Source organism: Apodemus sylvaticus, chromosome 10 (assembly GCF_947179515.1).
Source record: "Apodemus sylvaticus chromosome 10, mApoSyl1.1, whole genome shotgun sequence".
NCBI classification, from domain to species: Eukaryota; Metazoa; Chordata; class Mammalia; order Rodentia; family Muridae; genus Apodemus; species Apodemus sylvaticus.
Window position 1 is genome coordinate 37388545 of NC_067481.1, and position 27092 is coordinate 37415636.

The 27092-nt window shown below is 38.0% G+C and overlaps 1 protein-coding gene and 1 non-coding gene across 3 annotated transcripts in view; one reads left to right on the plus strand and one right to left on the minus strand.

Moving 5' to 3' along the window:
* Positions 1-26130, plus strand: part of Ints2 (integrator complex subunit 2) — a 42469-nt gene extending 16339 nt beyond the window's left edge. Inside the window, exons 10-25 of one of the 2 annotated variants that reach the window (XM_052195579.1) lie at positions 1243-1314; positions 1408-1522; positions 3520-3588; positions 4991-5125; positions 6999-7175; positions 8033-8141; positions 11028-11132; positions 13412-13576; positions 15057-15258; positions 17578-17703; positions 20564-20762; positions 22636-22887; positions 23150-23257; positions 23385-23490; positions 24951-25127; positions 25218-26130. In XM_052195579.1, coding sequence (XP_052051539.1) covers positions 1243-1314; positions 1408-1522; positions 3520-3588; positions 4991-5125; positions 6999-7175; positions 8033-8141; positions 11028-11132; positions 13412-13576; positions 15057-15258; positions 17578-17703; positions 20564-20762; positions 22636-22887; positions 23150-23257; positions 23385-23490; positions 24951-25127; positions 25218-25387 — 2287 coding nt within the window. In that variant the 3' untranslated portion in view covers positions 25388-26130. The remainder of the gene's footprint in view (positions 1-1242; positions 1315-1407; positions 1523-3519; positions 3589-4990; positions 5126-6998; positions 7176-8032; positions 8142-11027; positions 11133-13411; positions 13577-15056; positions 15259-17577; positions 17704-20563; positions 20763-22635; positions 22888-23149; positions 23258-23384; positions 23491-24950; positions 25128-25217) is intronic. The other variant, XM_052195580.1, reaches the window with a different exon arrangement.
* LOC127695763 (U6 spliceosomal RNA) lies at positions 2637-2743 on the minus strand. The gene has a single exon (XR_007980110.1). It is a non-coding gene; the product is annotated as a U6 spliceosomal RNA (small nuclear RNA).
* Positions 26131-27092: the final 962 nt, after the last annotated feature.

Sequence of the window (27092 nt, forward strand, 5' to 3'; positions counted from 1 at the left end):
CTGTTTTACCTGCAGTGAGGTGGAAGAGAGCTGTGACATTTTTGCACAAGTTAAAGTCAGAGTGCCTTTTAGTTTTAAATATGATGATTAATCTAAAGAAGTTATTACTGTTGGGTCAGTGAGGTGACTTAGTGAGTAAAGGCACTGGCCACCAAGCCAGATGACCTGAGTTGGATCCCCTGGACACATGGTGAAGGAGAGAACTGACCTGCAAGTTGTCCTCTGACCTCTACACTCATGTCATGCTATACACATTCTCATAAAAGAAATAAGTGAATAGATGAAAAAGGAAACTTAAAAATAGTTATTACTGTTACACTTTTATAACCATTTTAAATATGGAGAGCTCATATTCTTTTTTGTGATTAGTAATAATTTCTGTCTAAAATTTAAAATTCTATCCAAATTATTTCCATAAATTAAATTTGAATTAAAGGATGCATTAATTTGTTAGATTTAAAACTTGGTTTCTGACTTTTTGAGCTTGAGTTTTTGTTTGTTTCTTTTTGTTCTTTTGAGACAGGGTCTTACCATGTAGACCAGGCTAGTCTTGAATTCACAGAGATCTGCCTTCTTCTGTCTCCCAAGAGCTGGGATTAAAGGTTGAACCACCAAATTCGATGCTTATGTGTCAACATTAGATTTTTAAAACGTTTACCTATAGGAAGGATCTGGTTAGTTCTTAATATAGTTCTTTTAACATTTTTATCCCAGAGACTATTGTTTTTCCAAGGAATAAGAGGGAATATCACTCTTTTCAACTTACAAATATATAGTTACTAAGAACTGAGAAGGAGGTTTTAACAGTTCAGGTCAATGAAGCCAAAGCCTCCATCTTTGAGTTCTCATCTCGTTTATAATTAATGGTCTAATTCAGCAAACCATTAGTTTGAGTTGGTATTTCAAAAGAGAGAAGGAAAAACAAACTCCTCCAAAAAATAATTTCAGTGCTGGAGAGATGGCTCAGGGGTAAATAACAGTTCGTGCTCTTGTAGAAGACCTGGGTTCATTTCCCAGCACCAACCAACCCAGTGGCTCAGAACCATCTGGAACTCTTAGTTCCAGGGGATCTGAGGGCCCCAGGCATGCACATGGTACAAACAGGCAGAATCCTTACACATATCAAATAAGAATAAATAAGTCTTTCAAAATGAGGAAAAGCCTCTTCCAGGGTGCTCTCTTCATCACCCCTTGGCTTTCGGGCTGCCATGGGCTCACGCGCTGCCATGGTGTTTTCCGCAGCACTCCAGAGCAGGAGCAGCTGATGGTCGTGTGGCTCAGCTGGATGATCAAAGAAGAAGCTTACTTTGAGAGGTAAGACAAGCAGCCATTTGTTTTTCTTAGTTGAGGAAGCTTTTCTTATTTATTCCCTCCTTGTAATTCATAGTTTTTCTTCTGTTTTAATAGTACATCAGGTGTTTCTGCTTCTTTTGGGGAGATGTTGTTATTGGTGGCCATGTATTTCCATAGCAACCAGCTTAGTGCTATCATTGACTTAGTCTGCTCCACTTTGGGGATGAAGGTAACTGTTAATTATCTTTTTTCTGAAAGAAAGTGTGTCTATGCTAGTTATAATATAGAACTATATAATGTGTGTATATATATGTGTGTGTGTGTATGTATATATATATATATATATATATATATATATATATATATATATATATATATATATATATATATAAAACTAGTATATCTATAATCTGTTATCATATAAAATAAATACATTGTGTTCATTTAAGTAGTTTTATTTGTTTGCTAGTTTGAGATTTTACTTGGGAATTCCTAGGAAAATAGGAATTACATTTATTCAAATTTTGTGTGTGTCTGTGTGTCTGTGGGCATGTGTACATTTGTGTAGTTGCCCACAGAAGCCAGAAGAGGGAGTGGGAGCCTCAGGTGTCAGAGTTTGAGTAACCTGACATGGATGTTAGGAACCACATTAGTGTCCTGCAAGAGTGGTCCACTGCCCAGCCGTTTCTTCAGTCTTCTTCTTCTTCGTTGTTGTTGTTGTTGTTTGAGACAGGCTGGCCTGGAACCCATGCTGTCCTCAATGTTTTTTTTTAATATCTTATGTAGATTTTTTTAATTTATTCTAAACCTTAGATGAATAAGTTCATATAAATGAAACACAAGTAGTCACACAGCTGTATCCTCATTCAGTTCTCCGTCTGTTTAAGATAAAACTGTGGCCAGCAGTTCCTAAATACAAGAGAGTCTGCCAAGTGCTTGTGAGTTCTGTCAGACTCTCTTCCATAGACGTTTCCAGCTTCATTGTTCACATTAATGCATCAGAGCCCTTGGTTTCTTAAAGTCTTACCATGCCTAGACAAAAATCCCATTCTTTGAGATTTTTGCTTTTTCATTTATTTATATATTTATCAAGACAAGGTCTCCCTATATAACCCTGGCTATCTTGGAACTTGGTATGTAGATCAGACTGACCTCAAACCATAGAGCTCTGTCTGCCTCTACTTCCTGAGAGCTGGCAGTAAAAGCGTGTACCACTGTGCCTGGCCTGCAAATTTGTTTGGTGAAGAATGGTCCCTCTTTTTTATATTTTATTGATTATTAGTAAAACTAGTTCTCCTGTTCTTTTGTTTCTTTTTTTTTTTTTTTTTTTTTTTTTTTTTTCAAAAAATATGGAACGCTTCACGAATTTGCGTGTCATCCTTGCGCAGGGGCCATGCTAATCTTCTCTGTATCGTTCCAATTTTAGTATATGTGCTGCCGAAGCGAGCACCTTTTGTTTCTTTTTGATTTGTTTCTTTTAGACAAGGTTTAGTTTTGTAGCCTAGAGTGGCTCAAACTTTTATGTGATTCCCCTGACTTTTCACAGTACTGCTGGGTTGTAGGTGTGAGTCATCACACTCAGCTTACCAAATTTTATTCTAGTTTATTTGTGGCTTTATGTTTTGCATTGAAATCTTTCTCAGTACTAAAGAACAAACATAGGGCTTCACTCACACTAGCCAAGGGCCCTTGCACCACTGAGCTGTATGGACTTCAGGTCTGCATTGACTTTAAGTTAGTCCATTTGACGTACAGTTTGCTGTGTAGTGTAATGGGTATAACAGAGTGAATGTGTGTGTGTGTGAAATATGTATATTTTGGTCTCCATTTGTTGGATAAACCTTTCCTACCCACTAACTTAAGATGCCAATAGAGAGTACAATTTATTAAGTAATTGTACGGTATGTTTTATCTTTATTTGTGACTGGAGGTCTTACTATATTGCCCAGGTTGCTCCTGATCTCCTGGGCTCTAGTGACCCACCAGTCTCAGCCTCCCAAGTACCTGTCACTACAGGCATGCACATGTGTGCACTGCTTTTACTAAGTGTGTTTTATGTTGGTTCTGCTTCTGTGTCTTTTAATGTCAGGCTTGAGAAGTTACTTATCATTGAAAAAATTTAACTTTTCAATGTTAATATCGTGCATCATACCATTTGGGGTAATACATTCATGAGAATAATGTACTTCCTATTGTTTTACACTCTACTGGAATTCTCTGTTTTAGATTGTGATTAAGCCAAGCTCCTTGAGCAGGATGAAGACCATCTTCACACAGGAAATCTTCACAGAACAGGTACTGCCTTCCATCCTTAGCTCCTCACCAAACTGCTTAAAAGAAGAAAGTAGTCTTTTTCTTCACTTTCAATTTGTAATGATAATTTATTTCACCCTTAAAACATCTGTAAATAATTCATTTACCTCATTACAAAACTATATTTTGAGTTTATAGATTCTTGAAAACTTTGAGTGGGTACTTAAGAGTATGGGTGTAGATATTGGTAATGTACTCCTAGGAGTTAATCATTCGGATTGCTCTTGAGAAAACAGAGCCCTAGTTAAGTCTTTAGGTTGTAAAGTATTTGCAGTTACATTACAAACTAGCCCCTGGTTCCTTATTCTTTTGTTTACACTTACTTGGCTTCAGTACCCTTGCCCTCTGATTAAATCCAAGAATATTTTTCTTTTTAGTAAAGTGATCCTAAAAGTAAACATCAATTCTCAAATTCATTTGTCAATTTAAATATAAATATTTCCTCCTGAGACAAGGTCTCACTCTGTATCTCTGACTGGACTGGAACTTAATATATAGTTATACCGCCTGCAAATCCTCTGAACACCCTGCAGTCCTGTCTTAGCCTGAGAGCTGGTCTAGCTCATAGAACTACTAGGGAAAAAATTAGCACCACAGCCACCCTTCAAGACAAGTAAAATTGTAATCTTTTATTTTATACATATAAAAATAGATTTGAAAGGTAGACAGACTTATCTAGACTAATTAGCACAAATTATACATTTTATATTTTTTAGCACTTCTTATGTGTGTTTACTTATTTATTCTTATTGTAGTTTTTTTTTTAAGAGGTGATAGTGGAAATTGAACTTTGTATGCTACACTACTGCTGTCCCACAGAGCCACACCCTTTACGTGTGTATGTTTAAAAGTTAACAGAAAATTAGAGATCTTTACCAGTTCCTAGGTATATGCTCCTTTTTTTTTCCTTTTTAAGTGTTCTGGGGATTGAACTCAGAAATCTGCATGTGCATCTGAGCCCTCAGTTCAGGTAGGCCTAGTCTGAGCAGGTAAAGTCTCACTAAGCTCTTCAAGATGGCTTTGAACTTAAGAATCTCATATATCCTTTCTTGTAGCTGACACAACAGTGTTACCACACTCAATTTACTTGTCAAGTGGACATCATAAAAATTTTCAGGCATAAGTCTGCAACCCTAACACTCCGGATAAAGAGATAGGAAGAGGGGGAGTTCAAGGTCAGCCATAGCATTATAGGGCCAGCCTGATCCACAGGAGACCTTGTCTTAAAACGATTAAAACTTGTACCAGCTCATTCCCAGTGTTCATCCTCATGGACTGCATTTAAATGTTGATAGTCTATTTACATTGGGAGTCTATACACTATACCTTCTTTCAAGCTAATTCTGCATTTGTTATGTGTTTTAATGCTGTTTTTCTATTTCAGGTTGTCACAGCCCATGCAGTTCGAGTTCCTGTCACCAGCAACCTGAGTGCCAACATTACTGGGTTTTTGCCCATTCATTGTATTTACCAACTTCTCAGGAGTCGATCGTTTACCAAGCACAAAGTGTCAATTAAAGTATGACTTCATATTTAGATTGATTTTAAGCTGTAACTCAGTTTTCTTTCACTAGTTCTTGGTTGGTTTACTGTAGTTTGTTCCTGTTGTTTGTGTATATGTGGATGCCAGCATCTACATGGCAGCGCACAACTCTGTAGCTCCAGATCTGACACCCTCACATAGACATACATGCAGGCAAAGAAACAATGAATATTAAAAGAAAACAAAAAACTCAACTTCAAATTTTTAAAACAATATTGTAACTTGTAATGTTGTAAGCTAAATTACGAGGTAGTAAGTTAAATTACTGCTGTAAGTAACTAGTTACTAGTTATTTATATAGTTAATTGTTTTTAAGAACTGAGCTTCATGTTCTGGGCTGGAGAGATGGCTCAGTGGTTAAGAGCACTAACTGCTCTTTCAGAGGTCCCCCGGGTTCAACCCAACTTTAATTTTTTTGGTTTTTTGGTTTTTTGGATATGTTTTTTTTTTTTTTTTCCCGAGACAGGGTTTCTCTGTATAGCCCTGGCTGTCCTGGAACTCACTCTGTAGACCAGGCTGGCCTTGAACTCAGAAATCTGCCTGCCTCTGCCTCTCAGAGTGCTGGGATCACAGGGGCTCCAACTTCAAATTTTTAAAGCAATATTATTACTTTTTTACAAAATGTATAATTTTATGTTTTCACTTAAAATTTTCAAGTAGCATATTTTTACATTTTTGTTTGATACAAAATGTATTTTATGAACCTAGGCTGGTCTTGAACTTGATTTGTAGCCTAGGTGCACCTTGAATTCTTGGTCCTTTGTTTTCCCCTCCTAAGTGCTAGGGTTATAGGTGTGCACTAATACTGCTGGCCCATTTTCTAAATTTGACTTTTGTTCACCAGCTCTACTGTTGCTGTGTGCACATTTGTCACCAGCATAGCCAGTGCCTAACTTACATTTTCAGTTTTTTATATTTAGTTATATCAAAGACTTTAAAAGGTCTCCTAATGAGAAATCTGAAATACAGGAGGTAAATAAATGTTTTTGAACCTATTATGAAAGCCTTTTTCACTTAAAAAGAGCAGTTTATATGTGGCATATCTTGTCAGGCGCCCTTTTGACAATTTAGTAACATTATTAATTTTTAGCTACATTGTACCTTTTGCTTCTTTCTGTGCTTTTATTGAGTAAAATAGCTATGGATTAAGAGTCTAGATACATACCTCAAGTTTTTGCATGTCTCCTTAGCAGTAGGTAAATGGTAGTTCCATATTAGTTCTTTTCTAGTCCACTTTCTTAATCAGAGTGTTTCTCTAGAGAAGTAGCCCATGCTACAGTCCCCTCTGCTGGGAAGTCTTCCTTAACACATAAAGAAAGCTCTAAATAGAGTCAGAGTAGGGAATGTTCAAAACACATTAAACCAAAGCCAGGCTACTCACCATCTTAGGCATATCTTTCAGTAGACAGTGTTTTTGGTTAAATTATAGACTCATTAGGAAAAGAGGTAGTATATCTTTTGTTTTTTGTTTTTTTTTGTTTTTTTTGTTTTTTTTGAGACAGGGTTTCTCTGTGTAGCCCTGGCTGTCCTGGACTCACTCTGTAGACCAGGCTGGCTTCGAACTCAGAAAGAAATCCGCCTGCCTCTGCCTCCCAAGTGCTGGGATTACAGGCGTGCGCCACCACTGCCCGGCTGAGGTAGTATATCTTAGTTCCTGAAACTACTGGTGAGTCTACTGATCTGAGAAACATGGAAAGCGATGCATGGTAAAGCTATACGTGCTCTGCAGTGTTGATCTTTCTTTTCTTTCTTTCTTTCTTTCTTTCTTTCTTTCTTTCTTTCTTTCTTTCTTTCTTTCTTTCTTTCTTTCTTTCTTTAATTGCCCCGATTTAATACCTTTTTCTTGTAGGACTGGATTTACAGACAGCTGTGTGAAACTTCCACTCCTCTCCACCCTCAGCTCCTTCCTCTGATTGATGTGTACATAAATTCTATACTTACTCCTGCATCTAAATCTAACCCAGAAGCCACAAATCAGCCAGTCACTGAACAGGAGATACTCAACATTTTCCAGGAAGTCATTGGGGTAAATAAAATGATGGTTCTTTTGCATCTGTTACATCTCTGGCTTGGTCCATCTTGTTTCTTTACAAGTCTTATAGATATTTCTGATTTCAAAATAAGATTAATATGTATGCATACTCGAACATATGCACACATAAATGAGATTAAATTTTATTAGCTTACTAATAAAAATTATATAATAATATTAGTCCTAAGTAATTTGTCAAACAGCACTTTTTGAAGAAATATATATAATTGTATTGTTTTTGAGACAGTGTCTCACTTTGTAACCTGGGTAGTCTCAAACTCCGTATTCTTGCCGCCACAGCTTCCTGAGTACTGGGGTTACAGGCGGGCCCCACCAAGTGTAGCATATGGAGTTGTTTTGAAGTCTCCTGCTAAAGTTTAATGGGTACCTTGAAAATAGGTATTTGCTAAAGGATTGTGGGTTATTTCAACACATCCAGCATGGTGCTGTTTAGCTTCCTGGAAATTGTAGATACCCCTGGATTCAATTATGGAATGTTTGATGAAAATCTTTTTCTTTATTTTGTTAGTTTGCATAGACACAGTTTAATGTATAGGATCTTTTTTATGATTTGTTTTTTTCATAGTACTTTCAGATATTACTTTGATTCCTGAAAGTCTTTGAGAAGCAGCCAGGTGGAGTACTGTTGAGAAGTAGAAGCTAAAGTGTTGTGACGTTTCCCTCATCTGAAAGTCGAGGAGGGGATGCGTCCTTTTGTCTGCCATGTGTGCCCTTCCAGCTTCAGTGAAGCATGAGCTTGTCTCAGTCTGGCTGTGCTCCATGCAGCAGCACTGCATAATCTGTTTTATGTTCTTGCTGTTCAGTATTTAACAGTTTTTGTATCACCCCAGGGTGACAGTGTCCGCCTTAACCAGCGCTTCAGTATCACCGCGCAGCTTCTGGTGCTTTATTATATCCTATCTTACGAGGAAGCTCTCCTTGCAAACACAAAGACATTAGGTAAGTTGCACAGAGCCGAGCCTCTCCAGTAGCGTGCTTGTTTGTTTGTTTGTTTGTTTGTTTTTGGTATTTTCGAGACAGGGTTTCTCTGTGTAGCCCTGGCTGTCCTGGAACTCATTCTGTAGACCAGGCTGGCCTCGAACTCAGAAATCCGCCTGCCTCTGCCTCCCAAGTGCTGGGATTAAAGGCGTGCATCACCATCGCCTGGCCTTTCCAGTAGCTTCTTGATAGTGGGTCAGAACCCATCGATGGAAATCCAATGAACAGGCAGCAGTGAGATGCTAGGCTAGATTTCAGATGATTCGTATTGTATCATGGGACTAAGGTACTCCTTTAGTGTTTATTTTAGTTAATCAAATTTGAGAAAGAGGAAGGTTGACATAGAGGTTTTGGACAATGGCATAGCACAGAACTGTTAGTTGAATAAAAGAACCTAGAGAACTTTGATTAGGTTTGTGGGAGATCAGCTATGCCATTTTGGATATGCAGACATCTGTTCTTTGAAAATGAGGACCGTGAGGAGGCAGCTGTGTATCTAGTAAATATCTGTATTGAATATATTGCATATATGTGGTATTTAAAATTATGACATTAGATAGGTTCCCGGCAATGGAGTATAGACGCAATTGAGGAGATAGGGGTTCTAGATGCCACAGAATCTTTTAAAGAGGACTTAGTGAGGTCTGCTGTCTGAGCTCTGTTGGATGGTCTTAAATGAGTAAGTAAAATGAGGACTAGGGTTCAGCCCCGGGCTTCACATGGCATGTGGAAGTCAGTTTGTTGTAGAATGAATGGTAGGATGAAGACCAAATGTAATGAATTCAGAAGGGAGCTGGAGGACTCAGTGCTGTAGACCATGAGAAGAGACCGCTTTGGGGAGTTGCCATGGGAAAGAAGTGATGCAGTAACTATTTGTGTGTGTGAGCGCCTGTATATGTAAGTACACTACAGGTAGGCTGCCCACTGATCTCTGGAACAGGCGGTTGTGAGTCACTGATGTGGGTGCTGGTGCTCTCAACCACCTCACCATCTCTCTAGCTCTGAATTTTTAAGATGAATAGGAACACTGTTATTCTGTTGCTGTTGGGAGATGTGTCCTGCAGAGAGGCGTTTTTGAAGCCATTGATTTAAATGTCTATCCTAAAGAAGATGCATAGTAAATAATTTCCTGTGTACTTACTTCTTAGTTAAAACATGAATATTCCTTGTATATTTCAAATATTTGTACCTAAAACACTGTACTATTAGCTGGGTGTCTTAGTCAGGGTTTGTATTCCTGTGCTAACATCATGACCAAGAAGCAAGTTGGGGAGGAAAGGGTTTATTCTGCTTACATTTCCACACTGCTACTCATCACCCAAGGGAAGTCAGGACTGGAACTCACACAGGCTAGGAAGCAGGAGCTGATGCAGAGGCCATGGAGGGATGTTCCTTACTGGCTTGTTTCCCCTGGCTTGCTCAGACTGCTTTCTTATAGAACCCAGGGCCACCAGTCCAGGGGTGGCACCACCCATAAGGGGCCTTCCCCCGCTTCATCACTAATGGAGAAAATGCCCCACAGCTGGATCTCATGGAGGCACTTCCTCAACTGATGCTCCTTTCTCTGTGCTAACTCCAGCCTGTGTCAAGCTGACACACAAACCAGCCAGTACACTGGGCATAGCGCTGCACACTTGTATCACCGCAGTTTGTTTTCAGGTATTTCAAAACGAACTGCTTTCCTAGTATAAAAAGTTTCAGGCGTACAATTTTCATTTTGTTTTTGTTTTGAGGCACTCTTGTTGAGGCTGGTCTTGAACCCTCTGTCCATCTGAAGTTTGCCTGAATGCCTGACCTCCCAAGTGAGTGCTTGAAGTACAGATGTGAGCTTCCATGCCTGGCCACAGCCTTGTTCCTCAGTAGCCAAAAGTACTGGGGTGCTTAACCCACTCTGCAGCTTCATGTTAACTAAAAGACATTCTCACCTCTTCTCCTCTGTCCTGATATATGTAAAATGTCCTTCTTGGTCACCAACAGAACAAGATTCATTGTTTCATTGTCTGGTATTTGGTAAACTGGTGCTCAGGTGCCACCATGCCCAACCAGGGAGGCAGTTTCAAGTGGCTAGGATTATAGTTGTGCGTCACCATGCCTGGTGTTTTATTTTATTTTATTTGCTTATTCTTAAATTTATTTAACAATTTATTTTATGTAAATTGATGTTTTACCTGCATGTGTGTCTGTGTGAGGGTGTCAGATCCTCTGGAATGAGAGACAGTTGTAAGCTTCTGTCTGTGTGCTAGGAATTGAACCCCAGTCCTCTGGAAGAACAGCCAGAGCTTCAAAGGCCAAGAACAGGCCATTTCTCCCGCCCTTTTCTCACCCTGTGGTGTTCTATAATTTACATTGGGGTCGTTAAGCTCTACGTCTGTGTCCATGACTTCCTCAGACTTCCTAAGTGGATATGGGAAAATCTCCACTGAGTTTCTTCAGAGAATTCTTCTTTGAACTAAAACCTACCATATCTACCATGATTTTGTTCCAATTGTTTTTTTCTTTATAGTCACTATTTTGGTAGTTAATTTTTATCTGTTATACTTTCATATATCAAGTGAATTAAAAGTACTTTCACAGTGTCTTTATTCCCATTTGTTTTGAAAGTTAAGATTTGTTTCTGGCCAGGCAGTGGTGGCACACACCTTTAATCCCAGCACTTGAGAGGCAGAGGCAGGCAGATTTCTGAGTTCGAGGTTGGCCTGGTCTACAGAGTGAGTTCTAGAACAGCCAGGGCCACACAGAGAAATCCTGTCTCAAAAAACAAAACAAAAACAAACAAACAAACAAACAAACAACAAAAGATTTGTTTCTGATACTCTTTTATTTTATACTTTTTGTCTTTACTGACAGCTTCCATGCAAAGGAAACCCAAATCATATTCTTCTTCTTTAATGGACCAGATTCCTATCAAGTTTCTTATTCGGCAAGCTCAAGGACTGCAGCAGGAGTTGGGAGGTATTTGTTTTTCCTTTGTCTGTGCTAAATTTTATTGGCATGAAATATGTTACCACTTATGCTATAATTTGTAGTAAGTATTTATTGTTATAAATGTAAATAATTGACATTTATAACAATAAATGCCATTTGTTCTTTCTAAATCCATTACCTCATTACCTACAGATCACCACTCCCTAGAAAACTCCAGTTGTTTCAGTTTGACATTCATTTTAATTTTAAGTCATTTCTTTTCATATAGGGTGATCCAAATATGATGGCTGGTATTTGAATGTTGGGGTGCAGCTTGGTAGTAGAGTACCTGCCTGGCATGTGTGATGGCCTGGGCTCTGCACCACAACATGGATGGCAGCCAGTATATGCATCTAATTCCCTTCATCTTATTAGGAGGTTATTTGGATATAACCCTATTGCAACCTTCACTATGCCAAGTTCAAAATGCATTTATGGTCAGCCTTTAATCACAGCACTTGGCAATCTGAGGCAGCCAAGTCTACATAGTAAGTTCCAGGACAGCCAGAGCTACATAGTGAGACCCTGTCTCAAAAACAGAACAAAGCAAAACAAAAGGCAATATTATTTGCCCCCTCTAAGCTACAAAAGACTGAAGCTCGGCAGTGCAGTGCACCTCAGCACAGTGCCTGTTTTCCTTTGCAGTTGAATAGCTGGCTGCCTGTGAGTGGCCCATTGCTGCTGCCTGCCGTTTAGGAGAGTTTGTCTCAGATCACTAGCCTTGTACTGATTTCAGAGTAAAGCCTACCATGTGTGCATCACTCTCATGACACTGTAAAGCTAAGCTCTCATGAATCCAGCTGTCTAAAGCTGCAGACCGTCTTTGACCTAGAGAACAGCAATTTCATATGGTTGAACCTAATAATCTCACATAATATTTTAAACAGGTGGATGATATTACACACTACGTCCTTTTTCCCGTGTTTCTTTCTTCATTGAGGTTTGCACTCAGGGCTGTGTGTGAATTAGGCTTGTACGGTACCACTAACCTATATCTTTAGCCCTCTGCTCCTGCTGAAATATCAGTCCACGAAGATCCATTTTATTATTTGAAATTGCTCCATAGTATTCCTTGATATACTAATATGTATATAATAGTTCGGTTATAAGTATTGGTAAATAGACCTGTGGGAGTTTTAGAAACTTGATGTTTCTTAATAGCCACCTTTCATGTTAACGGTGTGGTTTTCCTATCTTTGAAGTAATGATTTTTCTTCTTTCTTTTCTATGCTTGGTTTGGAAGAGGAACATGAACCTTCATTGGACATTGCTAGCCAGATGGCTACATTTATTATAGCTTTACATATTCTGTTTCTTAAAAAAAAAGATGCAGTATTTGGCAGTACTGGCCAATTAACTGAAAAGAGTATAATATGTAGATTGGTTTGCACTTCTGTGTCTGTTGGGAGTAGTTTTGGTTGTACATATGTTTAGCGATTTAAAGTTCAGTAGCACTTTTGATTGTTATAAGGCCTTTTTGAATGTAGAAACATCAGTTTTAAGCAGTCTTGACGGTGGTCAGTCATGGTGGACATGGAAATCTTAGCACTTGAGAAGCTTTTTTTTCCTCTCGTGAACTCCTGAAAGACTGCTGTGTTAACCAGCTTTTTTGGTGAGCTTCGCACAGTGGGTTGAGGTAGAGGAAAGCTGAGAATAGTTTGCTGCAAGGAGTAAGACTTGACATACAGTGAATTAGTTTTCTTGGGGGCTTTTATTTAAAATGCCACACAGATTTTTTTCCTTAAATTTAAAAAAAAATTGTTTTTTTTTTTCCTGACTACTGGTATTAAACTTAGCCCCCCCAACATCCCCCCCCACACACACACATGAGGAAGTTGTCTGTGGTTGATCTATACCCTCAGTCCTTGTTTTGAAGTAATGGCTCACTAAGTTGTCCAGGCTGGTCCTGACCTCAGTGCGTAGCTTAAACAAGACCTTGAATTTAGGATTGTATATGGCCTCTACCTTCTGAAAAGCTTGGATTCTGCCACAGGTCTGACTAGAACTTCTTAAAATGTGGTATATACTTGCACAAGGGGACATGGCTAGAGCTGTGGCCACAGTTGAGCCCTAGCTGGGGCTTGGCACCTTCACCCTGCATGTACAGCAGGTTTCTTTAGCATCTGATGCTAGTGGGTGGACCAGTGGAGTAAGAAACACGGTTAGTACACACCTCTGTTTCTGTGGCTGCTGGCTGCTACAATAAGGAGTGGGGAGGATTCTGTTCTGAGAACTGAGAGTCCAGCTAACGGCCCATCTTGTTTTAGGGCTGCATTCAGCTTTACTACGTCTTTTAGCAACTAATTACCCACATTTGTGTATTGTGGACGACTGGATCTGTGAGGAGGAGATCACAGGGACTGATGCACTATTAAGGCGAATGCTCCTGACTAGTAATGCCAAAACCCACTCTCCGAAGCAGCTGCAGGAAGGTACAGTAACTGCTCATTCTCCCTCCACTACTGCGGTGCAGAGGGGCTGGGCTGACTGGAATCCTGTATTGTAAGCAGGTGTCTTTGGGGTAAGGAGTTTTAACTATCTCTTTGTTATGCTGGGAATTTAGTTGACATGTTTCTAGCATTTTTGTATTCTGTGTTAAATCACTAAAAAGATTTAGAAAAATCCCCAAACTGGTTAGAAATAAATACAGTAGATCAAGGAAGTGTACTTACTATTAATGGGGAGTGTTCCAGACTAGTATCCCCAAATAGAAATAGTGTGGGCTACATATGAACTTTGCAGTAGCTGTATTAAAACATTTCAGTTTATAAGCCTTCTGAATATAATTACACAATCAGTGTAAAGATTGTTGTTGTATAATTTTTACTCATCTTTTCAGTGACAGGGTTGGCCTTGGCGCCCCACCCAAACCCAACCTGAAGTTTTGTTGTTGTTGCTCTTATTTCTAAGTCTTTTTCTCTTTTCCCTTTGGAGCTGCAGACTGAGCTCTGGACCTTTGTGCATTCTGGGCCTGTGCTCTGCTCAGCTCTCTCCCAAGCTCTTGAGGTCATTGTCTTTGTTTTCCCTACACCACTGAAGGAATTGTGAACCAGTTGTCTTTGGCATGTAGATTTTGAACCCAGATACAAAGTGAAACGCTGTTCTTTTCAGCTTTGGCTAGTTTTCTTCACATTTCTTTTAGGTTCTGTTGGTTTTCCAGGATAAAGTACATGCATGACTCTATGTTTCCCTTCAAGTAGTTGGTTAGCCAGGAAGGGCTAGGTATAGAGATACCATGTTCTTTATGATGGCAACAAAAAGAATTAATTTTCCCATTTGTTATTTCTTTTATGCTTGCTAGCCAGATGTAATTACTGACTCTAGTGGAGGGATAATTCTAGATCTTTAATAACAGCAATCTGCTGGATGCTAATCTCCTATAATGGGACACCTAGAGTGAAGTGTCAAAGAGCCTGAAACTTCCAAACTAATAAGCTGCATACACAGTTACCCAAAAAATGAGGTTAGCTATTGTGTCACTAATAGGATTTTTAAAATGAACTTTATGAAATAACATCTGTACTTTCATGGGTTTTCATTTATTTTTACTACATTCTAATTTGTTTAGTATATGTTTGCGTGGGGTCTTGCACATGGCACACTGCACATATGGAAGTCAGAGGACCACTTGAGGGAGCTGAACCCATCCTTCGTGTGCAGGGACAGAACTCAGGCTGCCAGGCTTCTCTTGCCCTCACTCTCTGGCCATCCCATCCCATCTCACCTGCCAACCGTGAAGTTTCTAATGGCTTTAATTATTAGCTTCAGTGTAAATGTAGCTGTGAGTGGGAGTTTTACTTTAACACCATTGTTTCCTTGATTTGTTTGGCCCCTACTTTTAAGAAAGCAGTAGTTATTTCTACTTGGTAAACATTACAGGACTTAGGAATGATTGCAAAATTTTGTTTTTAGCATTTTCAGCTGTCCCTGTAAGCCACACACAAGTGATGCAGATTATGGAAGACTTGACGCTCCTTTCTGCCAGTGAACTGATACCATATGCAGAAGTATTAACATCCAGTATGAGCCAGCTGCTGGATTCTGGGGTTCCACGGAGAATTCTTCAAACTGTCAATAAGTTATGGATGGTTCTTAATACTGTGATGCCAAGAAGGTAAATTATGTCTACTGCTGTTTGGACCAGAGAAGTGTATAGCTTTGATAATGCACAGAGAATCTAGTTGTTAGAAAAATATTCACAAGACCACTCTAATTAATGGTTTTCCTTTCTGAAGATGACTAAAGATACTACATTGGGGTGCAGTGGCGCTTATCTTTAATCTCAGCATGGATTTGGGAGGAAGAACAGGCAGAGCTAAGTTTGAGGAAGGCATGGATTGTATAGTAAGACTTGTCTCAAAAAACATTGTTACATTTTAAAGAACAAAATATACTTTAAGAAATAAAAACTATTAGCAATTTGAGAGTGTGTCTGAGGTGTTTTCCTCTGTGTAGCTGTTTGTGGCTAACTGATGTGGATGTGATGTCTTACGTCACCGCTGTGCTTCCAAATTCTGTTGCACCCTGATCCCCAGGCTGTAAACTATGGTTTAGTGGTCTGGGAACTGTGGATAGTTGTTCTTTCTAAATTCAAGTTTTTTGTTGCTGTTGGATCTTTTTTGTTTGATTGTTTGTTTTGGTTTTTCAAGACAGGGTTTCTCTGTGTGGCCCTGGCTGTCCTAGAACTCACTCTGTAGACCAGGCTGGTCTCGAACTCAGAGATCCTACTCTCTCTACCTCGGGGGCATGTGCCACTACCACCTGGCCTAAATTAAGTTTTACTTTACATCAAATTAATACACATAATAATACTTCACACTTTTCTATTTTAGAGTCTGGTTACCCAGAAGAAACCATTATTCAGCTTAAACAAAAAATTCTAGTATTTACCTTTTCTTCATTATAGCTGAGGAATAGGCTTATAACAAGTACTGCCTCTTAATTTCTAACTTAGATGTGGTTTGTGACGTTTAGCTGTCTGTCTTTCTTGCTTCCTGAGAAGCTTTCCCTTTATTTTCTAATATAGTTGTATCATTTTGCTAAAGCGATATTTAGTGCTTATCTTATGATTATGTATTTACAGTTGAACTGTGCAGTATATTGAAGCGTTCTGTGATTGCCTTTTCTCTCTTTCTTGCTTTTTTTTTTTTTTTTTTTTTTGATGGAGAGGAATAACATGCAGTCTGTGAGCATGCTACGCAAGCTTGCTGTCTCTGAACTATACTTCATAATGGCTTCTTTCTTATACACAAGTGCATTCCCCATACTTGGCACTGCTAGAATACTTACTTACCTTGCTTCCATTTGTTAGGCTATCAGTAACTAATAGTTCATCCTGAACTCTTTATTAATACTAGGCTTACTTAATAGGAATTATAACAGAAACTAATCTATCAGTAACATGATTTTCATAGGGACATCTCTTTCAGCACTTCTCATCTTAATTTTCTCCAGGGACATGCATGGTTGTCCTAGAATTCCTATTGTCTCTGCTTTGCTGGGATTCCTGTTTTCTTTCTTGGTTTCTGTCCACACAGAGCACACACTAATTGCAGTGCTTCCTGAGAAAGGCAGAATGGGGCTGGCGGAGGCTTGGGTGTTATGCGTGTGACTTTGGGGCTTGCTCTCTTCTCACATGTGGTTGCTGTTTTGCTTAAGTGTGGGTCATGAATTTGAGAACACCATTCTGACTTGGACTTCCCACTGGCTGTTAGTAATCTGGTGTGTTGCCGTTTCCCAGACCTTTCTATATAGCCATTGGTTTCTTCAGTCATAAAACCCTTTGTGTTCTGGAATTTAATAATGATGTGTTTTGATGTGGAATTGTTTTCTTTCATAGTCTTGGCTACTTGATTGATTTTTTTTGTTGTTGTTGTTGATGTTGTTTTTTAATTCTGGCACGTAGTGTTTTGATTTTTAAAACTTTTTCTTTCTGGAATACATTAAATTATGTGTATTTTTGTGTTGATATGTGCATGTTAGTAAAGATGTCTGAAGAGGCCAGAGATCCTAGATCTTTGGGGTTAGAGTTAGTTACCTGTGGTTATGAGCCACCTGACTTGGGTTCTGGGAACCGAATCCTGTCCTCTGGAAGATCAGCAAACACTCTGAACCACGTCTCAACACACAAAAATACCACTCGTGGTGGTACATTCTTGTGATCTCAACACTTGGGAGGGGGATGCAGGAGAAATCAGAAGTCAGGTCATCCTTAGCTATATAGTGAGTTTGTGGCCAGCCTGAATAAACTACATGAGAGCCTTTCTCAGAAACAAAAACAAAAAGGGACTCGAAAGTTTTTTTTTTATACCTGCTTTGCTTTTTTTTTTTTTTAAAATCTTGAAAAGAACATTTTTTAAGATACAAAGGATCAGATAACTGTAGATGTGAGCTATAACATAGCTATTATGATATGTCATTGTTTTCTCGCCAGGCTGTGGGTAATGACGGTTAATGCACTCCAACCTTCAATAAAGTTTATACGACAACAAAAGTACACCCAGAATGATTTGATGATTGATCCTCTCATTGTCTTGAGGTGTGACCGAAGGGTTCACAGGTAAGTTACTTAACTTCATTTGTTTTAATAGAGCTGTACTTTGTAGAATCAGAAGAAATTGAAGCAAATCATTTTAATATCTCATTGCTGTTAGATATATAGATAATATAATTTATTCAGCTTTTTTCTAGCTGTATATATTCATAAATTATAGTTGGTGTAATATTTAATATGTGGATAATGAAATTTGACTTTAGAGAAAAGGTGTTCTAGGCTTTGGTAGTCATCAGTAGTGACCCTTTTTCCTCTAAAATCAAGAACAGAAAAGAGAATATGGCCATTAGCTAATCTGTTAGCTCATTAAAAAGGTTTTACTTTTTAATTGTGTTTTATGTTGAAATGAGGTGTGACTGTATAGCTGAGGGTGATCTTGAACTCATTTTCCTGCCTCAACCATCTTAGTGTTGGGATTACAGTTGTGTCACCATATACAGCTTGAAACAATTATTTTAAAACACCGATTCATTGTAAGCCATCACGTACTTTAAAACTGTGACCCTTTCGGTACCAGTTGTTGTGTTGGTCTCACTGATTCCACGTGTGTCTCTAATTCCCAGCTAATTATTTTGAAAGAAAGAAAGAAAGAAAGAAAGAAAGAAAGAAAGAAAGAAACAAACAAACAAACAAACAAAGAGGAGTACTAGGAGAGATGGCTCAGAACTTAAGACCACTTGTTCATGTAGAGGACCCAAGTTTGGTTCCCAGTATTTACATGGTGGTTCCCAACCAGGTAGTGTTACATAATGGCATATGCCTATAATTCTAGCACTTTGTAAGTCTATGCATGTAGATTAGGAGTTTAGGGTCATTGCCACCAACTATGTAAGCGTGAAGCCAGTCTGTGCTTGAAAATAAGTTAGATTATAATGTAACATAATGAAACCTAATGTAACAACCTACACGTGTGAGCACATGCACTCTCAGTAGCATGTGTCCACACCTACGCTAACAAATACATATATCACATACACGTATACATACTAAACTTTTAAAAAGGGGATCGATCTTGCAAATATATTCATGCAACTGGCATCTTAGAGTTGATGGCATTCTTAAAGTGATAAAACCTAAAAAAATTCATTTAAATATAATTTTCTAAGATAAAGATTTCATAGGAAATAGAATCATCAGAATTAACAACATAGTAGCTAATATATGTAAACCAGTAGTTCAGTCTAGAAAACAGGCATTTCTTTTACTCAATTTTTTAACTTTATTTGTTATGTGTGTGTGTGTGGGGGGGTTGATAGGCATACCATTACATGTGAGAAAGTCAGATGACACCATCAAGTTGCTTCACTCATGCAACATTTATGTGGTTCCAGGTCACAGGGATTTCATGGTAAGTGCCATTACCTTGAGCCACAAATAATGCATTTGTAAAACAATGATCTGTATTAAAAATCTAGTTAGAAGTAGATGACTTTGAATTTCCTCAGGAGATTTAGTTTTCTAAGAAAGCTGTTGAAGTATGCTATCAGAATATATGTGGTGTTTTTGTAGATTAAATCTTTCACTTGAGAACTTTTACTTGTCTTAGTAGGTGTGCATTTTTAGCAATAATTGACTACATAATACTTTATTTTAAAAGTGTACTGTGCTTACCCAATCCCCTGTGGCTGTATGTTTTATCTATAACTATGTTGTTTTCTATTTTTTTATCTATAGCTATGCTGTACACTATCATTACATTATCTATCTATACTATACTGTGTGCTTCTTTCTAAGATGCTATTTTCTTAGATAAGATTGCTAGAGTTTCAACAAATGCAATATACTCATTTTTAAGAATTGTGATTCCTGTTTTTTTCCTGCCATCCAGAAGGGCCCAACCAATTACCATTCTATTACAGAGTTTTATGTTGTATGTCTTCTTCTACATTTCTGTTTTATATTATACAAGAAAGTGAAGAATATATTCCCTGTTTATTTTATATTTATTGGTTATTGTTATTTCTTGTTTATCTTTCAGAAAAACATTTTTATTGTTTTTTTTTTATTGATTTAAAGAATTCTTCATCTATAATGTGTGTGAAGACTATCTAAGGCCATGTGTGGTGGCACATACCTGTAATCTCAGCAGTCAGGGGGCCGAGGCTGAGGAATCATCAATTTGATTGGGCTATGACTCTCTGTTTAATCAAGTTAACATATAGATGAATGCATTTCATTATGAAGATTCCATCTTAAACATTCATACCGACTCTACCTTAAATACACATACACACACACACACACACACACACACACACACACACACACACAAAATGATATCAGTTCTTCCTATATGTGCTGTAGTTTTATAATTTTTGGGTGCTAGAGCTTGGGCTCAGTGTGTCCACTCCTTTGAGTTGCAGTCCTAAGCCTAGGGCTTTGCTTTACCTTTTTTTTTTTTTAATCTTTGTACAGTTTAATTTTACTTTTACCGGGTGATCATTCTAATGATTTTATAAAATATTGTACACCATACATAAGGATAATGAGGATTTGCAAGTGGTGGCGGTGGGGATGTGGGTGGACTTAGATCTCCAATAAGCTAGACTTGTGTAGGTAACTTTGGGAGCTGAGTGAAGGGGTCTTCGAGAATCTCTACTAATATCCATTTTTCTTTGTTCATTCTGATACTTTTCATATGTACTAGTATGCAAGAATAGAGGTATATAGTGAGAATCGCACTCTCACAGCTGTGGTAAAGCCAAAGCTTTGCTGGCCGTTCTTGACCAGTTCCAGTTCTGTGTCCAGAGGACCTTCTGTGTCCATACAACCTCGTTCTTCATGTGTGGAATGCATTTCTAGTTCTTGTTGTGGCTTGTTTTTACATTTATATTCTTTCTGATACACTTTTTTCTTCTTTGTTTAGGTGTCCCCCACTAATGGATGTTACATTACACATGCTGAATGGGTATCTCCTTGCCTCTAAAGCTTACCTCAGTGCCCATCTGAAGGAAACAGCAGAGCAAGATAGACCCTCCCCGAATAATACAGTAGGCTTGGTTGGACAGACTGATACTCCAGAAGTGACCAGAGAAGAACTGAAAAATGCATTACTGGCTGCTCAGGTAAAATTTGCTGAAGTAAAATGTCATCAAATAGCATGTTTGTTTTAAATAAGTAGATGGCACATTGGCCATATACATTTATGTATAATGTTGACATTGTGTGTTCCTTTTATTTTAGAATCTAAAATAATATTATCTTTCCTTCTGAGTATCAGGTAGACTCTTATTATGGAAGCATAATATGTATTTTAATAATAATTTATCAGATTATAAGCCTTTAACCAGTCTTGTTATACTTCATTTAACGACATATATTTATTGGACATCTGTGCATCATATAGTATTCAAAGACTCGGAACCTGATGGAAAAGGAGATATAACCTTTGCTTACTTGTTTTTAATGATGAGATGATAGAAAAAGAAATTGGATGTTAAAGACAGACTATACAGAGAAAAATAAGTGAATATATGATATTATAAAGTGAAATATGATATAAAGTGAATACATGATATTATAATTATAAATTATAAAAACTGCCTTCCATTTAGGAGCCTCAAATCTATCACCTCTCAAGTTCTGCTCTGTAACGTGAAATAGAGGGAAATAAATAGAGAGGCACCTGCTAGGATTGTGGGGAAAGTAGGAGAGTGAGAGGAAGGGAGGGAATTAGGCTCAGGTCGGGTGTAAGTGGTAATGTTAATATAAATGTATGCAGTGACTTAGTATGCTGGCTGTTTTCTTTATCCTAGCTAGGTCCCCAAGAAAGACACAGAGAGACCAAGATTTATTTTCAAACTTTACCTCAATATCTGGGTAGTCAATTATCTATTCTAATCCCCAAATGTAATCTGGCTCCCTCCCAGCCAAAATCCCCATAATAAATGTATTTAGGACCTTCTGTGCTCCAGCTGAACTCTCATGTTGTCTCCTTTCCTCCTTACTCCTGGCTCTGTCTGTCTTCCTCTTCTCTTTTTCCTGCTCTGGCTGGCAGAAGTCCCGCCCTATTCTTGCTTCTGCCAGCCATTGAGTGATCAAGTTTTATTGACAAGGCAGAGAATAAAATGGTAAGAATTTACTTCAAACAGGAGATTCTTGACATAGGAATGTCTGGATAGAAACAAGATATGTGGGCAGAGAAATCAGCATTTGATTAACACAATGATAATCTTTACACAGTGCACAAAAATATTATGCCTCCTACAGTCTGCTTTGGAGGCCATTGGCTTTGATTACCTGTTCAGTAGATATTTATGAACTGAAGTCTGCACTTCTGCCTAGTGGTATACGAGCTTTCAGAAGTATGCCAGATGCTAATTTATATGCTGTTTTTGTTCATTTGTTTTGTTTGTTCAAGACAGAGTTTTTCTATATAGCCCTGACGGTCCTAGAATTCACTCTGTAGACCAGTCTGGCCTTGAACTCAGAGATTCATTCCCTTTGCTTCCCATGTGCTGAAATTAAAGATGCATACCCTCCCCTCCTGGATACTTGCTTATTTTTATCCTATGTGTGTGGGTATTATACATTTATGTCTGTGCAGGATGTGCATGCAGTGGCCTTAGAAGTGAGAAGAGGGTGCTGGAATCCCCGGGACTGGAGTTACAGGACACTTAGCTGTGAGCTGCCATACGGGTGCTGGGAATTGAACCTTGGTCCTTTGGAAGAACAGCCAGTGTTCTTAACAACCAGACTACCTCTAATCTCCTGCATATATTTATTTGTATGGAAAAAGCGGTTTGTTTGTTCGTTTCAGATAAATCTGGAGTTTTTAACCTTGCAGTGTAAGATACTCTGCATTGTCAATTGCTCACTTCTGCTCTAAGAATCACCACGTTTATGGTGTTGTGCCATTCTGTTCATATGGAAATAGGATTTCATTTTCAGATCAGCTTCTCTGAGGCTCCTTACATGTACCTTTTTATCTGCTTGTAGGACAGTGCTGCTGTCCAGATTCTCCTAGAGATTTGCTTGCCTACTGAAGAGGAGAAGGCAAAAGGTGCCAATTCAGACCTCTCCCTCAGGAACACTCAAGGTGTCATTACCATTAGCACTCCAAATAAAGAAACAGAGGAAGGAGAAGACAGTCTGCTCTGTAACCTTCGAGAAGTTCAGTGCCTTATCTGTTGCCTGCTGCACCAAATGTACATTGCAGATCCCAACATTGCCAAACTTGTTCACTTTCAGGTGCGTGTCCAAAAGAATAATGTGAATGTTTGAAGTTTTCCTTGAGGGTTTTATATATTAAATTAATACAGGTCATTTGTAAATGAGAAGGATCATGGTGCTTTGCAAAAGGACCTCCTGGCTTTATCAAACACTGTCTGTTTTCTAATGTATCAGGAAAGTTCAGTTGCTAATACACTTTGGAGCAGGTTCCATAGACGGGAAGGGAAACTTCACGTTGACTTCTGTCTGTCCTTGACTCCATCTTTTCCTCCTGAGACAGGGCTATCCGTGTGAACTCCTGCCTCTGACAGTCGCAGGGATCCCATCTATGCACATCTGTTTGGATTTCATACCGGAGCTTATTGCCCAACCGGAACTTGAAAAACAGGTAATGAGCATTTTAAAACTTGAAGAAAAATTTGATCACTTTTCAGGGTGGCTATTAGAGAAAGTATTTTATAAATTTTATGATTTAAACTTTTCAAAAGATTTAACATCTGGATTTTGTATTCTAGATATTTGCTATACAGCTGCTTTCTCACTTGTGTATCCAGTATGCATTACCAAAGTCACTCAGCGTGGCTCGCTTAGCTGTCAATGTTATGGGGACTTTGCTAACAGGTGTGTAGCCAATCAACATCAACAAAAGTATCTAAGAACATTTATTATATGTATTTTCTGAACTTTAAGACTTAGCAGCTTGTATTGAGACAAGATTTTTTCTCTGTGGTCTTGACTGTCCTGGAACTCACTATGTGAATCAGGCTGGCCTCGAACTTACAGATCCTCCTGACTTTGCCTCCCAAGTGCTGGGAGGGCACGCACCACTGCGCTCAGGTTATCGGTGTTTCAGTGAGTCAGCATGACACGGTAAATGTTGCTGTTATCGAAACCTCTGCCATCCTTTGAGCTACTTCTCTTTTTTTAATTTCATATTTACAAATATGATTTATAGTATAGAAGCATAGACACCTTTGTCTTGTGAATTTGTATATATATATATGTATTTAATAAATATAATACATATTATATATTAGTTACAATACTCTTTCAATAAATGAAAATAATATCTGTAGAATTAGAATACAAATAAGAAATTACTGAATTCAATTCCAGAAACAAAAATACTTGAAAATGTCATAATTAGGTGGGTGGTTGCAGCTTATGCCTTTAATCGCTGCACTGGGAGGCAGAAGAAAGTGGTTGAGGTCAGCCTGGTCTACACAGAGAAACCCTGTCTCACAAAAAAAGTAATAAATTAATATATACATTAGCTATCTCCTTAAATTCTATGAACTCTTCCACAACTTACCCTGTATTTTACTCTGGTTTGTAGAGTAAATGTTATAAAAGAAAACTACTTTAAAATTATGAGTGCATTCCATCCTTCAGAAGGCTGTGTCCTTCCTCTGTGTTCGTCCAATAGTTTGTTCATTTTCTTTCTATTCTTTTCACCTCGTGTTACAGTAATTTATAGTGTCCAAGGGTTCATGTTGCATTTAGTCCTGGTGTCACCACTAATTGTTATGTCACTTAGAACAAGCGTCCGTTATTTTTTTCCTTAGGACCTCAGATTCTTGCCTTGCACATGCTAGGCAAGAACGCAATGCTAAGTTACCTCCTTCCTTCCCAGCCTTGGAATTGGAATAACTTTTTTGTTTTTGTTTTTGTTTTTGTTTTTTTGTTTTGTTTTGTTTTTGAAACAGGGCCTCACTGTGTAGATCAGACTGTCCTCAAACTCAGAGATCTGCCTGCCTCTGCCTCTTGAGGGCTGGGATCTTTTAGACGCATGCACAACCACACTGGGCCTTCGAACAACTTTTACAACTTCTCTAAAGTTTACTTAAAGTTTTCTCATATGCACAAATGGTGTGATCCAGTTGTGAGAACTAGGTGAAAAAAAAATGTGGGTCCTGGTGATGACTAATTAGTAGAGTATAGGCTGTTAAAATTAGAGTGGACCGCATCCTATAGAACTTAGTCTTCCTAGCACAAAACATAATATTAATATGTTGTGTAGGATGCCTGTGTTGAATTTATATTTGCAAAACAAACAGTTCTGCTGCTTTTCTTCCCACCAGTTCTAACACAAGCTAAGCGGTACTCTTTTCTCATGCCAACTCTTCCAAGTTTGGTCTCCTTTTGTCGAGCATTTCCTCCACTGTATGAGGATATTATGTCTTTGCTAATTCAAATAGGACAAGTGTGTGCCTCTGATGTTGCCACTCAGACAAGAGACATTGATCCAATCATCACACGTAAGTGCTACCTCATTTTAATGTTTCAAACAAGACTTTATTCATTTCAGAATATCTCGCCTTAATTATTTTTTTCCCCTTATTTTGTAGGTCTTCAACAAATAAAGGAGAAACCTAGCGGATGGTCTCAAATTTATAAAGATCCATCTTACAAAAATGGATCCAGGGACATGGGGAGCATGGATCCTGATGTCCAGCTCTGTCACTGTATTGAAAGCACAATAATTGAAATAATAAACATGAGTGTTAGTGGAATTTAAAAAAAAAATCTTTTAAATGCAGCCATTTGCTGCATGTACTAAACAGGAATCTGGACTTTATGAGATCTCTAAACTGAATGAGAACAGTGAGATCTTGAAATTGCTGAAGTGATTCAATTCAGCATCAGGATAACTTAGATCTCTCTGAGAATTATATTTGTTTGTTTGATTGACATATCTTTGGATCTGCTCTGATGGAATGTTTATATTGTAGCAGCTGAACTTCTTTTCCATTGGGGACACTTTAAGAAACTTGTCACTAGAAAGAGATTGGTTCATGTACTTAGTGTTTGATGTGAAGAAAGATTGCCAGGCTTTTAATTTAATTTCTTAAAAAATGAGCCTGTGGATATCCCTCATATTTGTGAGCTTTCAACAGTTTTCAACAAAGAGAGAAGGAGAGGAAGGAGAAAGAGGGATGTAGGGCAGAAATTATTTAGAAAAAATTACCACTTAAGTACACAGAAATCTTACAGACTTGTAATGCAAGTAACAGTATTACAGGTTGCAATTCTAATTTGTTAGAGATAGTAGTAAGATGAATATATATATATAAAATCAGGGGTGGTGGAGCACGCCTTAAATCCCAGCCTTTGGAAGAAAGGGAGAGGCCGGTAGATCTCAATACCAGGCCAGCCGGGTTTATACAGTGAGTTCCAGGAAAGTCAGAGCTACATAATGAGAACCTGTCCAAAAAACAAAAAACAAAAAACAAAAACAAACCACACAACAACAACAAAAACCACTTGTAAATGACTGCATTGGAATTACAGATGAAGATGGAAAGATTTCACAAATCTGCTCCAATTTTCCCTGATATATGAAGCCATATGTTTAAAGAGATACTTGAATAATTTGAAATTTTAAGATACAGATTGTAGTTACAGAAACATCTTTGTGCAAAGAAGAACCTGAAAGTAAATTTCATTTATTCTTTTTAAAATTTATTTTTATAATACTTTATTATCTAGTTCTCAGAGGAGCAAAGATATATCAAATTAAATGAATTTTAGAGCAATAAACCCCAATAGTGCTCTTGGTTCATCATCAGGATTATAATTTACATTTTACTTTGAGGAGATCTTTGAGTAGGAAAATACAGTGTTTGAACCTCAGGAAAATTATAATGTGGAAAATACTGTGTTGCCGACTTTTACAGCCCTCTGTTGGGAGCTTCAGGATTAAGGAGATGCATTCAGATAACCACAATCATTTTTTTTTTAAATTAAGTATCCAATGTAGAAGGTACTTCTTTGCTGTTTGAGAAATACCTCAGTCGTTTGCCATCCCACTCAAAGCAGACCGCTGGTTAAAGAAGGTAATAAGCTAAAAGGAAAGTTTCTTTACAAAAAAGGAATTTAGCTTCATCCTTATAGTCACATCTCAGTTTCCTTTGTCACTCCTGACCCTACCTCATGAAGGTGTTCTAAAACAAGTTCATAGTTGTTTCCAATCACAAAGTGTGTCGTATCATGCATGATGGAATATATAACTTTTTATTAGATGCTTAATGTTCAATTAAGTAATTTTGATGTGAAGAGTAAAAGAATATGCTTTAAACATATACCACAAGAATTTTCATATTTTTAAATGAGGCAGTTTTGTAGTCTCTTAAGATTAAATACAACTGCTCCTGTTTTGTTTTTAAATGAGGCCTTTCTGGAATATTTTGTGTGAATAGTAGAATCCTTTAGGAATTCTGAAA